General features: G+C 41.6%; 1 protein-coding gene across 1 annotated transcript in view; it reads left to right on the top strand.

Moving 5' to 3' along the window:
- The window catches only part of MYOM2 (myomesin 2), an 83,202-nt gene that overhangs the window by 36,295 nt on the left and 31,886 nt on the right, over positions 1-15,021 (top strand). The window contains exons 12-19 of the mRNA XM_053380816.1: positions 468-667; positions 2,530-2,583; positions 5,250-5,377; positions 7,261-7,444; positions 10,012-10,186; positions 11,184-11,305; positions 12,264-12,451; positions 13,790-13,916. Coding sequence (XP_053236791.1) covers positions 468-667; positions 2,530-2,583; positions 5,250-5,377; positions 7,261-7,444; positions 10,012-10,186; positions 11,184-11,305; positions 12,264-12,451; positions 13,790-13,916 — 1,178 coding nt within the window. The remainder of the gene's footprint in view (positions 1-467; positions 668-2,529; positions 2,584-5,249; positions 5,378-7,260; positions 7,445-10,011; positions 10,187-11,183; positions 11,306-12,263; positions 12,452-13,789; positions 13,917-15,021) is intronic.

Genomic DNA, 15,021 nt, shown 5'->3' on the forward strand with positions numbered 1-15,021 from the left:
AAACTCTTAATCTTAGGGTGGTGGGTTCAAGCCCCACCTTGGGCAAAAAATTCCTGCATTGCAAGGGACCCATGTGGTCTCTTCCAACTCTACAATTCTATGATAAATCACACCTGAATGTGTGTCAGCTCCGTGGACTTTTATAAGGATTTATAACACTCCATTAGTACCTTATCTTACAGCAGAACCCTGTTTTGCTGCCCAGTGTTTCTAAAGTCACTGACCAGACTCCACATTCAGCATGGATGTGTATGGCAAGAAATAACATACATGTCTTCAACAACCCTAATAAACCACGTAAGAGGAATTATATGCATGGTTTTGCCATTCCATTTTGTTACATGTTCCTGGAACAGTGTGGGATCCTTGTCACAGAGAAGTATTTCGTCTTCGGCATTAGTTGGCTGTTACGAAACGTTGGAAAGCTTTTTCTTCCCCTTGTCTTTTTGTCCCTTTCCAAAACCCAGATGTGAAGTGGGTACTGAAAACTGGGTTCAGTGCAATGATGCTCCTGTTAAAATCTGCAAATATCCAGTGACTGGGCTGTTTGAAGGGCGTTCCTACACATTCCGTGTGAGGGCAGTCAACCAGGCTGGCATCAGCAGGCCATCTAGAATCTCTGAAGCAGTGGCAGCTCTGGACCCCGTTGACTTGGAAAGATTGCAAAGTAAGTAACATGTGAATGAAAGAACTCTTCAGCATTTATTCAAGCTGCAACCTGTTAAGTTGTGGGTGAACATATCAGATGATACAGCGATTCTTCAAGCAGCTCTTGTTTATTCACAGGCCAGGATAGAACTGAACTGAAGGGTTCAGTCAGCCTGCTTATATAGAGCTCCAGTACAACGTTACTGTAACAACTTTCTAAAACTATCCAATCACTGAACGTCACTTCCAATCCCTTATTTGCATAACTATCTACAGTATCCCCCTGCTGGCCCAGGGTGAGAACTTCAGTGCATAACACAACCTTACACATATTTACTAAGAGGTATGTCCCACTGATTCCAACAGGACTTCTGCTTGTATAAAAATGTTGAGAATTGCATTGTAACTTAATATTTGAAAGGGTTTTTTTTTAAAGCAGAAGGAGATTTTTTTTGTGGGGGAGTGGAGAGGTCTGTTCCCCCTATTATCTTCACTAGCTAACGATAACACAAGGGAGCACCAACCTTGATATGCTTGGCTTTCTTGCTGTCAGAATTAAAAGGTGCACTCTATGATCTAAATGGGTTCCTTTTATTTGTATTATTTCAACATTCAAAATTGATTTTTCAGATATAGTACTCAACCCGTACATCAGAATAGTTTTCTACAGCCAGTAAGCTCTTTCTCCTGCCTCTTCCCTCTGCATATTTGAAAGCCTTTGAAACTCCTCTTGACTATTTCAAGTAAAAATATAACTAATCTGGTATCATTTGTAGATTCCTCTATGGATGATGCTTAACTCTTGCCCAGACAGCAAGGAGTGATTTTCATTTGTCTGGGGCTCTTAAAACAGCTTTTGTTCTGTTTTGTTTCTATTTAACTTATAACAAAGCAATAACTAACAGGACATGTTTAATTTTGAAGAACTTTACCTCTGTTATAAATTGCTAGCTTCAATCCCTTTTACAGTGATTGCTTTCATCAGTTAGACAAAGCTGAGGTCCTTATAAAAATGATTTTTGCAACAATCTAATTCAACTTCATCTTGCAATTTATGTAAGCTATCTAAGGAGGTGTTCTTGAGTTCAAACCTGAGTACACAAGAATTGCCTAAATCAGGCAAAGTAGCCATCTATTTCTAACAGTAGGTAACCCAATGTCTATGGTAGACTAACAAACCATCCATGCTGAAGACAGGCATTTCGTGTTGCTTGTCCTCCCAAAATCTGATAATAATATGTGATTCCAATATGATGATGATAATATATAACATGGGATTCTGTTCTTAGCTATTATGGCTTGTAATCTGATAGAATTATCTTCCATTTCTCACCCTAAGCTTTTTCAAAAAGACATCTAACAGCAACACTACCACAAAATCCATAAACAACATGATGTTCTTTAAAGTACTTAATTTTCATTTCTTCTGAATTATTAATTTGATTGGATGACCCCAAAGTCTCCTATTTTAAGAGAGGCTAAGATATTTCCTAGTCAGATCATTACTTTCATCTTTTTTAAAAACAACAAGGTAAGGTAAAGGACCCCTGGACGGTTAAGTCCAGTCAAAGGCGACTATGGGGTGTGGCGCTCATCTCTCAACAACAACAACAACAAGAATATTACTTCATTTTTGGTGGTGATACCTCGTCATCCCAACCCTCATCTGAATCAATAAAATCAGACCAGTGAAGACAACAATTGTAACCCTGAATGAGAATCCAGATGTAAAAAAATTCCACACTTCTGAGCGGTATTAGCAAATAGTGGTGCATAAAAATGATGGTGGCTTTTGAATAAATGTAATCTTTAGAAAATGCAAAAGCATTCAGATAGCATGCAGAGCTGAATAAAAGAATAAATGTCTGTTTTGATCTTCAGCTATTCATCTGGAAGGAGACAAACAGATTGTAATCTACCAAGATGACCTTGAAGGTATGTTCGTAATTAGTGCCTTTGTACCTCTGCTCCCCTGCTGCCATTTATTTAGGATTTTCTTGCCCCTGGTTGTCTTTCAGTTTTCCTCCGCTTGTCTTTGTGTGTTTCCCACCCAATGAAGTCTCATTCCTCTTGCCTATTTAATGCAGAGCTAAATATATGCACCTGTACACACATAGACAAGAACCCGGCCTCTTGCAACACTGCAGCTCTGAATATTGAAGGAAGTAAGCAATTGCTGCACTATCAGGCTACATCTGTGACACCACTTCCACTATCATGGTTGACCTCAAAGGATCCTGGGAACTAAAGTTTGTGGTGGTGCTAAGTATTCATTCCCCCCGCCCCACCTGAACTATAATTCCAGGCTGTTAGAATAGTTTAAGTCTGTCGAATCAGTGTCAGTATGCCTTCACAGAGCAGATGTATGGAAAGATGGACCAGTTTATTTCTAGTCCATAAAACCAATCACATAAATGTGGGTAGCAGCACTGATAGACAAGGGGGTGGGGAATCCAAGGGGCTAGAAATAGGGGTTTTCATGAATTTTTGTGGAGGGGATCCTTCTTTCAGGGGCATGTTTCTAGTAGCAATTCTCAAATACTAGGGAACCTCTAGTGACTGTAGCCCATTTCACTTCCATATGTATTCACTTCTATTTCCACATTAATTTGTGTGATTTCTTTTTTTAAAACTGCATAATTACATACATACATATATAAACATATTTTTGAACACGTTTTCTCTCAAAATGCACATATCTAAATATATTTTATCCCAACATATTTTTTTTGAGCTGAAATTTTGCAATATTCAGAGAACTGTAAAATCCAGTGTATACCTATATTATGATCACACTAATCTGGGAGATACAGATCAGGCCAGTTTATACTGGATTTTGCAAATCTTGAATTCTGCAAGTGTCCAAAGATACCAACTCCTTTCTGCTTCTTTGACTGTGGAGCCTACAGGCATAGAAAAAGTCTGGGACTGAACCATTGCAGTTCTCATTGGCATGACTGTTCTAAACTGAAGCAGGGTTTTCACAACAGGGATGCTAAAGGTCAGAGCACCTTCATGCACTCAAAGAAAACCATGGCCTGTGTGTCTTACAATTTTTAATAGGAGTCACTCTAGAAGTCTTCTCTCTGTGTGATGGAGTCTTTCTTCCTGTTGGATGTCTCAGGGGTTGGATTCCAAAAGGAAGCGGGAGCTATGGTCACAATGCTTTGCTCGTTTGCTCAAGACATCGATTCCATAAAACATATTTTGCTGCGCTGTGTGAAATATGAGCAAGCCAGGGCTGAACTGATATTGCCCTTGCTGGTACCTTTCCCGGGAAAATCAGAGGCTCACTATGTCAGGTTCCTATTGGAAGACCGGACAAACGTTAGAACATTAGTACTGGTGAAGTTTTTATCGGTGGTTGCAAGAACCAATGATTCCTATCTTTAAGTCTGAACAAAATGCTTATTTAACCTGGAGGTAGGCTGTCTGAATTGTGCATTGCTTTGTAATGATTTGATGGGTCTCTGGACCGTAATAAAGATTGATTGATATGGTCACAATGAGGGGTGTGATATCTTTGCCCAGAAAAACAAAGGGGCAAATGCAGTAGAAATGGACAAACAGCCTTGCGTGTTTATCCTTTGAGCATTCCATCTGGGTGTTGATTCCCTCTGCTGCCCATGACCCTATATTTTGGAAATTCAAAATATGCAATGCACCCTAAGTCCCTTTTCCCCATCTCCATTTCTGTGCATGCAGAGGCATGGAAACAGGAAATGTGATGATGTCGCATCTTACCCTTTTCTTACTAGGCATTGCAAGAGAAAGATGAGGAAGGGTTTACTATTTTTGACAGCATTCAGTCATCTTGCCTAAATTCTAGTTGCACCCTTCAGGACAAGATAGGGAATGAGGTGGGAACAATATCAGACACTTTTGCTGATTTACAAGCATGGGTTGGGCAAACTAAGGCAGTGTGGGCAGTCACTCTGATCTCTGTCATCTCTCAGTTTTCCCAAATTAGGAAGTCTTAGATTGTTGCTTGTTGGGAATTTGAGGGCAAAGGTGATTGGAGACTCATTTCTCCATTCCTATGCTGTATGTGTCATTGGTTCTCGTTAACATTCCTGGTGTAGAAGAGATATTTATTCCGTTACTCTGTGCTTTACCTGTACTGTTTTATACTTAATTGCTGTGATCTTTCATGCGAATTTTCCTCCTTGCTCATTTTTTCAGGGGCGGAAGCTTTTGGGCTCCTGTCTTTGATCAGCTCTGTCTCACATCTGCATAAAGCATGAAGACTTTATCAAGCCATTTAGTACAGCAGATTAAAGTGATTCAAACGTGATCAAAGTAGAACAAAGATCTTGTGAGACGAATACACATGGATTTTTTTTTTGTTCCCTCTTCAGATTTTTGTGTGTTTTTTTTAACACTGCCTGTGAAAAATCAATCCTTCCCTTTTAATTGGCTTGCTTGGATGTCTTAAAATAGAAATGAAGCAACTTTAATAAACTGTAAAGCTGATACTATAGCCCTTAATAGCCAAGCAATGCACTCTAGCGAGGGAGTTCAGGAAGACAAGCTCTCAAATAAGCGCTGACCTGGGAGGTTAATCTGGCATTTAACACTTACTGAGTTTATTGCTCCTCTAGGCGATGTTAAGATTCCAGGACCTCCCACCAACGTACACGCTTCAGAAACCAGCAAAACATATGTCGTACTCAGCTGGGATCCACCTGTTCCCCGTGGCAAAGAGCCATTATCATATTTCATTGAGAAGGTACTGTGCCGTATAGTTGCATTCAGCTGTAAGGCATTTCATGGCCACATACCCTTTCGTTTCAGATAGTTTCCCCGGTTTCAGCAAGCAAAACAATAGAATTAGCAAACCAGTCTAGGCAGGAGGAAGATGAAAAAGACCAGAAAAATATAATGTTTTGTTACTTTGATTTTTTTTATCGTGGCCAACAGAAAAACACAATGCATTCAAAATAAAGTGCTTTTTCAGGGTTTGGTTGGCCTGGTCTAGATTGAGAACAAGTGAGAGTTATATTTGATGTACCACTGAGAAACCGTGAAAGCTTTGCCTTCCTGTTAGAAAGAGTTTGTGAGGATGGAAGTGCCTTGACTAACCACTTGCCCTGAGTGTTTCTGCTTCCCAAAGGAAAATTCGCCAATTCCTTTTCTTGGCAAGGTTTGGTGCCTGCTTTCCTATTTTCAGTGAACATAAAGGTAAAGGTAAAGGGACCCCTGACCATTAGATCCAGTTGTGACCGACTCTGGGGTTGCGGCGCTCATCTCCCTTTATTGGCCAAGGGAGCCGGCGTACAGCTTCCAGGTCATGAGGCCAGCATGACTAAGCCGCTTCTGGCGAACCAGAGCAGCACACAGAAACGCTGTTTACCTTCCCGCCAGAGCGGTACCTATTTATCTACTTGCACTTTGACGTGCTTTCGAACTGCTAGGTTGGCAGGAGCAGGGACCGAGCAACGGGAGCTCACCCCGTTGCGGGGATTTGAACTGCCGACCTTCTGCTTTCAAATTCAAAGTGCTGGTGTTGACCTTTAAAGCCCTAAATGGCCTCGGCCCAGTATACCTCAAGGAGCGTCACCACCCCCATTGTTCTGCCCGGACGCTGAGGTCCAGCGCCGAGGGCCTTCTGGCGGTTCCCTCATTGCGAGAAGCAAAGCTACAGGGAACCAGGCAGAGGGCCTTCTCGGTAGTGGCACCTGCCCTGTGGAATGCCCTCCCATCAGATGTCAAAGCGATAAATAACTACCTGACATTCAGAAGACATCATAAGGAAGTTTTTAATGTGTGACATTTTAGTGTATTTTTGGTTTCTATGGAAGCCGCCCAGAGTGGCTGGGGAAACCCAGCCAGATGGGCGGGGTACAAATAATAAATTATTATTATTATTATTATTATTATTATTATTATTATTATTATTCTGATTGGCAAGTCCTAGGCTCTGTGATTTAACCCCAGCGCCACCCGCGTCCCTTTTTTCAGTGAACATACTCAGGAGAAAAGAGAATCCCCTTATGGCACAATACGGAGTGCAATAGGAAAAAACCAGTTCAGGTGACTAGCAACGCAAGCTTTTATATATATATTTACTCAGAAGTAATCTCTATTGAGTTTAGTGGGGCTTACTTCAAGGGATGTGCATAAACCTACTTAATTCTTAATAATCACAAGGACAGTAAAACAGTAGCAATACCACCGTTATCAGGACTGAGCAATGCTCACAAAGTAGTTCATTCTCAGATTGCTGCAAACAATTTCCAGACTCTGGGAAACAATAATCCTGTTTGAGGAGCAGCTGTTTTAAGATGATTATTATTATTCACACATACACACACATGCATGCACACGCAAACAAAATCTCTCTGCTTTTATAATTCCCTTATTGATGACAGACTTCAAACAGACAAGCTCCTGCAAGGTAAAAGAAAAGGCTCACGTTACATTCTATTTGGCATGAATCCATGCTTAGTGATCCCATATTAGACAGATAACGAATGGGATAGTTGGCAGCTGACTATCTGGAAACAATAAGGATTTGTGCTGATGGTTTAGTGATCTAAGCATTTCAAGGACCTTTTTCTACAACCTTTACAAAGTAGTGATAATCACACTCATTTATTTATTTTCGAATAGTCTGTGGTTGGCAGTGGAAGCTGGCAGAGGGTCAACGCTCAAGTGGCTGTGAGATCTCCCCGCTATGCAGTGTTTGACCTTGCTGAAGGGAAATCATATGTTTTCCGAGTTTTGTCAGCAAACAAGCATGGGATCAGTGATCCTTCAGAAATAACACCTCCTATTCAAGCACAAGAGTCCATTGGTAAGTCGGTTTTAAAACGTTAACAAAAAGTGATATTGGGGTGTTGTTGGCGCTGAAAAGTAGAATGTTCTGCTAGCAAGTTCAAGAATGTGCATAGCATGTATATGGCAAAATTTAAAAGGTGATTGTGAGTCTGTGAGGCAACTCATCATTCTCCCAACCAAAATCCATAGTCATGCCCATGGACCGGATATTGCCTAGCAACTAGAGCTCTTCAAATTATATTCTTCTGATAAGACATAGAAATTGAGGTCTGACTTCTCTCTTATAGTAACACACGCACACACACACACACACACACACACGAGAAAGAGAGAGAGATATGTCTATCTCACCTTCCTACCTTTTTAAGAGGAGTTATATGACAATTTAATCAGCATTGCTGTTTAGCATTTGTATATTTGTATCGGTGTTTCTGTCTACCAAACTAGAGTAAAATTGTTGTAATGCTAGTGGGGCAGGATTCAGCTACAGTTAAGCCCAGTTAAAGTTTCAAGGGAAAAGAAATAAGCACATGATTTACAATGAGTGAATTCTGCTTATCTCTATTTTCAACCAAGTCAGGACAACAGTATGACGTTGTGGTTTTAACTATGGTTTTCTTATTGAATCTTTGTTTTATTTAGCCAGTGTTAGCTATCTTGTGTTCCTGATTGCAGGAAGTGCCTGATATAAAAAATAACAAATGCATAAACATGAGAAAATTCCTAAATTTTGCATCCAACACAGCCTTTATGGGATGGAAACACATTCTCACAATGCGCCTTAGGTTCTGTGGGTCAAGCGAAGGCAGCTTCAGTGATGGTTGAGACAGTAGATTGGCACCAGATTGATGGGAGCTACTACTCAGGAGGAGCGACCTGTTGCCATGGTGCAGCTCCTTTCCTCTCAGTCTTCCCTATGTAGAAGCAGAGCCATCTTCCCTTCACACTCAAAACAGTAGACAAATGTTTCAAATTTCCCAATAAATATATATGCCTAGTTGGTGTGTGCCACTCATCGGATACATACATCATCCTGTGCATGTACTCTCTTAGTTAAAGGTAAAGGTAAAGGGACCCCTGACCATTAGGTCCAGTAGTGGACGACTCTGGGGTTGTGGTGCTCATCTCGCTATATTGGCCGAGGGAGCTGGTGTACAGCTTCTGGGTCATGTGGCCAACATGACTAAGCCGCTTCTGGCGAACCAGAGCAGTCCACGGAAATGTCGTTTACTTTCCTGCTGGAGCGGTACCTATTTATCTACTTGCACTTCATGCTTTTGAACTGCTAGGTTGGCAGGAGCTGGGACCGAGCAACGGGAGCTCACCCCGTCATGGGGATTCGAGCTGCCGACCTTCTAATCGGCAAGCCCTAGGCTCTGTGGTTTAACCCACAGCACCACCCACGTCCACTCTCTTAGTTTCTCAGATAAAGCAATTGTCCATATATTCTGTTTCCATCGTGTGATGTGTAGGGGATCAAGTCATTTCCCATTTTGTTACAAGCAATTGTGCCACAACGAAAAGAAAAGTAATAAGTTCCTTGTGTCATAATTTAAGTTGGGTATCTTTGAAGTTTGTTAATAAACCTAGGTATGGATTACCTTGTACATCCTGTTTTGAGATTTTGCTAATTTCTGTAAATACCTTTCCCCATGAATAACTTTAAAGGTCACATTTACATGCTGCATGCCTTTGAGACGTCCCTGGCTTTTTTGATCTTGGAAGTTCCTGGGCCAATTGATTGCTCAGGAGCCAAGATGTTCTTCTGCAAATGAGTTTCCCATTTTAAAAAGTTCTAGTGAAGTACAGCAATCAAAGATAATTCCATTGGGGTTAGGGGTTTATAGTAATCAACTTCTGAGCATTTGTCAACAGTGGCTGCTGGGTTTGATCACCCACTCTGATTAGCAAAGACTGCATAGGCACAAAATTAGCATGTAAACACAACATAGGTCACTTCCAGACAACCTGTTTATTGAGCATTTATCCTAATTTGCTCATGGAGAGATTAGACTACACAGGCTACTTAATGAACATTCATCCTGATTCTTTTTTGTAGGAAATTAGACCACAGTTTGTCAAGCAAGTGCTACCCCACACTATTCAGTGCATTTCCCCATCACTTTCCTTACTGCAAAAAGTCTAACATTTGGGGGAAGCAGGTTTGTTTTGAAAGAGCACCAGATCTTCTTTAATCGTGCAGCCTGAATTTCCTGGTATGTGATTGAATCCCATCCAAAATAGAGCGTCTGTAAGCATCCAGTCTCATTTTGAATTCCAAGAACAGTACAAATTTTAGGACAAAGAATCTCTCTTTGGAACACATCTAGGCATTATAAGCTGAGAGGGTATCTTGAACGCATTATTTCCAGACATTGGCATCATCACACTTCCCCATTAAAATTGCTAGGACTGAAAAGTGCTTAGCTTTGGGCTCTATTGCATTGGTATTGTGCTGGTTCAGCAACTGGGATATTGTGTGCTAAGTAGTTATTTGTTGGTGTACCAAGAGCTGGCGGGTAAGCTGGCTATATGTTGATATGCAAATAGTTACAAACAAAACCTTCTTTTCTTGTGGCACAGTTGTTCCTTCTGCTCCGGGACGTATCGTGGCAACAAGAAACACAAAAACCTCTGTTGTTGTCCAGTGGGACAAGCCAAAACATGAAGAAGACCTGTTTGGCTACTACATTGACTGTTCTGTGGCAGGATCGAATCACTGGGAACCTTGTAACCATAAGCCCATTGGCTATAACAGGTAAAGGGAATTGTGATGGTTTGATTTATTACCTTTCTTTCCCTTTTTTTAAAAAAATCTGCCCTTTGGTCAAACAGCTTCAGAGCCTTACATGAATTTTGGATGGACATTGACTAGGTTCAGAGCTTCTTAGCTTCAGCTACCTTCAAATTATTCTCTAGACCCCAAACTCTTCATTTCCCCATTAATTTGATGCTTAATAATATAAGTGCTTTTTCGGGGAGTACTCAAGCACCATTTTTCTAGAAGAAAAGCACTGAATACACCATACAAGTGGTTATTGTTGTAATTACTGTTACTTAACGGCATTTATTGCCTCCTTTTAACCATTAGGCCCTAGGGCAGACTATAGAAATACAATATCAGAAGAATAAGGTGGATCCTATAATATAAATACCTCAAGTGCCAAAAGCAAAGAGATCTGTCTTTGGCATATGATGGAAACTTTGGAATGAATGCATCCTGTGAGGATGGGAATTCCACAATTTAAGGGCTGCCACAGAGAATGCACTCTCCTGGTCCACTGGCCCCTGAACCTCTGAGGGCACAGGAACTATGAAGAGGGCTAGAATCAAATGTGTACATCTTTCCCACTCGTTTGAAGGGAGATGTTGCAGAAATTATATTCAACAATGCGTCAAATTTGCTCACATAGAACATACTTTTGATGAGAGCCAGTGTGGTGTAGTGGTTAAGAGCGGTAGACTCGTAATCTGGTGAACCGGGTTCACGTCTCCGCTCCTCCACATGCAGCTGCTGGGTGACCTTGGGCTACTCACACTTCTCTGAAGTCTCTCAGCCCCACTCACCTCACAGAGTGTTTGTTGTGGGGGAGGAAAGGAAAGGAGAATGGTAGCTGCTTTGAGGCTCCTTTGGGTAGTGATAAAGCGGGATATCAGATCCAAATATAGGTCAGGAATTCACATTATGTAATATAGTCCACGTATACATCTTTCCATTCAATCCCTGTAACAGCCTCCATCCCCATTTCTTTCAGATTTGCTGTGCATGGCTTAGCAACAGGAGAGAAATACATCTTTCGTGTGAAGGCTGCAAATGCAGTGGGAATGAGTGAAAATTCTCAGGAGTCTGAACCTATAACAGTACAAGCAGCCCTCAGTAAGTGATGTTTTGTAATGATCCAGGTTCAGTAACAGCAACAAAAACACACTGAGAACTCTTTTGTACTCACAAGTGTCACAGGGCTGGCATATGTGTTACCTGATCCAAGCGGTGAGCCATCTCCCTGCAGTGACTCTGTCATGTGCTGTATAACATGTAGCTCACTGCTTCATGTCCCAATAGCATGGGACTGTTTCACATTATCAGAAGTTTCCCTGTGAGGAATGGCATGGCACATTCCAGTAGGATGTGGGGAGTCAGTGTGGTGTAGTGGTTAAGAGCAGTAGTCTCGTAATCTGGGGAACCAGGTTGACGTCTCCGCTCCTCCACATGCAGCTGCTGGGTGACCTTGGGCTAGTCACACTTCTCTGAAGTCTCTCAGCCCCACTCACCTCACAGAGTGTTTGTTGTGGGGGAGGAAGTGAAAGGAGAATGTTAGCCATTTTGAGACTCCTTAAAGGGAGTGAAAGGCGGGATATCAAATCCAAACTCTTCTCTTCTTCTTCTTCACAGCAATATAGGACAACCCTTGATAGCTTGGCTCATTAAAGGAATTTAGTTGCTCAAGAAGAAGGGTAGGAACTTAAAACAGGTTCTGAACAATCTAATATTTGGGGTCTTTAGGACATAAGGAAGATGATTAACCTAGCTGTTTTATGTTAATGCTGTCGCAAGGGAACATGGAAGAGTATTATTGAGGGATGATGGGAAATAATGCCTTAGTTAAGCCTTTCTTTACCTATAATGTGTTTAAGGTAGACCCCACTGAGCTCTATGAGACTTGCTTCTGAGTAGACATGCATAGGATTATGTATATTCTTAAATTTGTTAGCTGAGTCTGAAACCATTATTTCACCATAACACAACTAATAGGTAGAAAAGAAGCAAATTGGTATTATGTGACATATTCAATTTGGACGTTGTTATAATATTTCATGTGCTTGATTTCTTTAAGCCTGCCCCTCCTTTCCTTATGGTCTCACACTTCTCAACTGTGATGGCCACTCAATGACCATTGGCTGGAAGCTTCCACGATTCAGTGGTGGGTCAAATATTCTGGGTTATTACATAGACAAACGAGAGCTACATCATCACAACTGGCATGAAGTCAACTCTTCTCTTATTAAAGAGAGGATTTATACGGTCAGTATTGCTTTCAAACTTTGGTATTTAGACTTAATATCACTTTATTTTTAAGATGTAATTTTGGCTATGATGAAACCATTCCAAAAATATGGCCTGGAAGAGAAGAAACAGTAGCACATATTGTCTGTATGGGCACATTGTGCAGTTGCATGAAGTGGATGAGATGATGATAACAACAACAACAACAACAACAACAACAACAACAACAACAACAATTTATTATTTATACCCCACCCATCTGGCTGGGTTTTCCCTCCCTTCCTCTTGCATTGAGACAATGCTTCTATAGTGGTCTATTCATGCTGGCATAAAGGAAAAGACAAGTTCAGAACAGGATGAGACTGTGATGCTGTTTGCACCTACAGTGGTACCTCAGGTTACAAACGCTTCAGGTTACAGACGCTTCAGGTTACAGACTCCACTAACCCAGAAATAGTACCTTGGGTTAAGTACTTTGCTTCAAGATGAGAACAGAAATCACGTGGTGGCGGTGTGGTGGCAGCGGGAGGCCCCATTAGCTAAAGTGGTACCTCAGGTTAAGAACAGTTTCAGGTTAAGAATGGACCTCCAGAACAAATTAAGTTCTTAACCTGAGGTACCACTGTAACAGTAAGCCATAGTCAGAAATAAACCTTGGTTTAACATGAACAAATAGTGTGCTGGTGCATGCCTGTCAATCACTTCTGTTCCACTTCACCCTGCCTGCTTTCAGGAGAAACACAAGCACAAGTCTTGCCTTAGTGGTACATGCCAACTAGGGTCTGTTTTACTCCAAACAACCACCAGCATGAGCTAAGATCTGCTCATGACTAATTGCTCATGTTGGTTTGGGAGAAACAAACGGCAAGTGTTGGTTTGCATGTATAGATAAGCCCAACCTTGTGCTTTGTTTCTCCTGGAAGTCAGAAGACAGGATGGAACAATTGACCAGCATGTTTGAGCTGTGGTTGATTTCTTGCTACATCTTACTGTTACTTGTTGCTGTTTGATGAATGATTCTGGACAATAGCTTATTTCATCTGTTATCTATTGCCAACAAAATCTCATGTTATAAAAAGACAACCATTAAAAGTCCCACAGGAGAGTTTCCCATTAGAAATTTTATTTTAAACAGACCAGCCATTGCTTCTCTTTTGGAACCTGTCCATATTTAAATAGCTAAAGAGCTCTCCTCCCTATTTTTTCTGTTTAAATTAACTTGGTTATTTAGGTTAAAGCACTACGGAAGTTAACTCCCAATAAATGAGAAGATTTTGAATGTCTTACTTCTATTAAGAAGGTCATGTGAATATTACCCACATTAAATTTGTTTTTAATGTCAACTGTTCTGCAAAGGTAGAGGATTTGACAGAAAACGCCTACTATGAATTCAAAATTGCGGCCGCAAATATCGCTGGCATAGGGCAGGCATCTGAACCCAGCGAGCATTTCAAATGTGAGGCTTGGACAATGCCAGAACCTGGTAAGTAGTTTGGCCATTCATAAAGGGAATGCATTTTTGAAAATGAGTGACAGTTCAAACGTTATCACTTGACAATGGCAGTCGTCATTTAATATGTTTGAGTTTTAAGCACAGTACTCCAGTTTGTCATAAGAAAAGGTTTTCACAGTTTATCAGGGGAAAGCAATACAAGGCCTGTGGGAGCCAGTGTGGTGTAGTGGTTAAGAGCGGTGGACTCGTAATCTGGTGAACCGGGTTTGCGTCTCCGCTCCTCCACATGCAGCTGCTGGGTGACCTTGGGCTAGTCACACTTCTCTGAAGTCTCTCAGCCTCACTCACCTCGCAGAGTGTTTGTTGTGAGGAAGGAAGGGAAAGGAGATTGTTAGCTGCTTTGAGACTGCTTAGGGTAGTGATAAAGCGGGATATCAAATCCAAACTACTACTACTACTACTACTACTACTACTACTACTCTTCTTCTTCTTCTTCTTCTTCTTCTTCTTCTTCTTCTTCTTCTTCTTCTTCTTCTTCTTCTTCTTCTTCTTCTGTGGGCTGTTAACAGCCAATCATGACTCCATTCCCTTCCAGGCGTGCCAGATTTTGCCCCACATTGAGGGTGCCTGGTGTGTGGGTTGGTGTGACGTCATGCCTCAGTCCAGTATACCTGAAGGAGCGTCTCCACCTCCATCGTTCTGCCTGGACACTGAGGTCCAGTGCCCAGGGCCTTCTGGCAGTTCCCTCGCTGCAAGAAGCCAAGTTACAGGAACCAGGGAGAGGGCCTTCTCGGTAGTGACACCTGCCTTCTAGAATGCCCTCCCACCAGATGTCAAAGAGAAAAATAACTACCAAACTTTTAGAAGACATCTAAAGGCAGCCCTGTTTAGGGAAGCATTTAATGTTTAATAGGTTATTGTATTTTAGTGTTTTGTTGGAAGCCGCTCAGAGTGGCTGGAGAAACCCAGCCAGATGGGCGGGGTGTAAAATAAATTATTATTATTAGTAGTATTAGTATGCCACATGCATGGCATCACATGGCAACACACAGCCCAACATGGCACACACATGACGTCACATGGTGTGAGGGGCCCCGTCAGAGCCTCCAGTGGCTGTGTTGAGGCCCATCAGGCC

This window comes from Podarcis raffonei, chromosome 3, assembly GCF_027172205.1.
Source record: "Podarcis raffonei isolate rPodRaf1 chromosome 3, rPodRaf1.pri, whole genome shotgun sequence".
Taxonomy (NCBI): domain Eukaryota; kingdom Metazoa; phylum Chordata; class Lepidosauria; order Squamata; family Lacertidae; genus Podarcis; species Podarcis raffonei.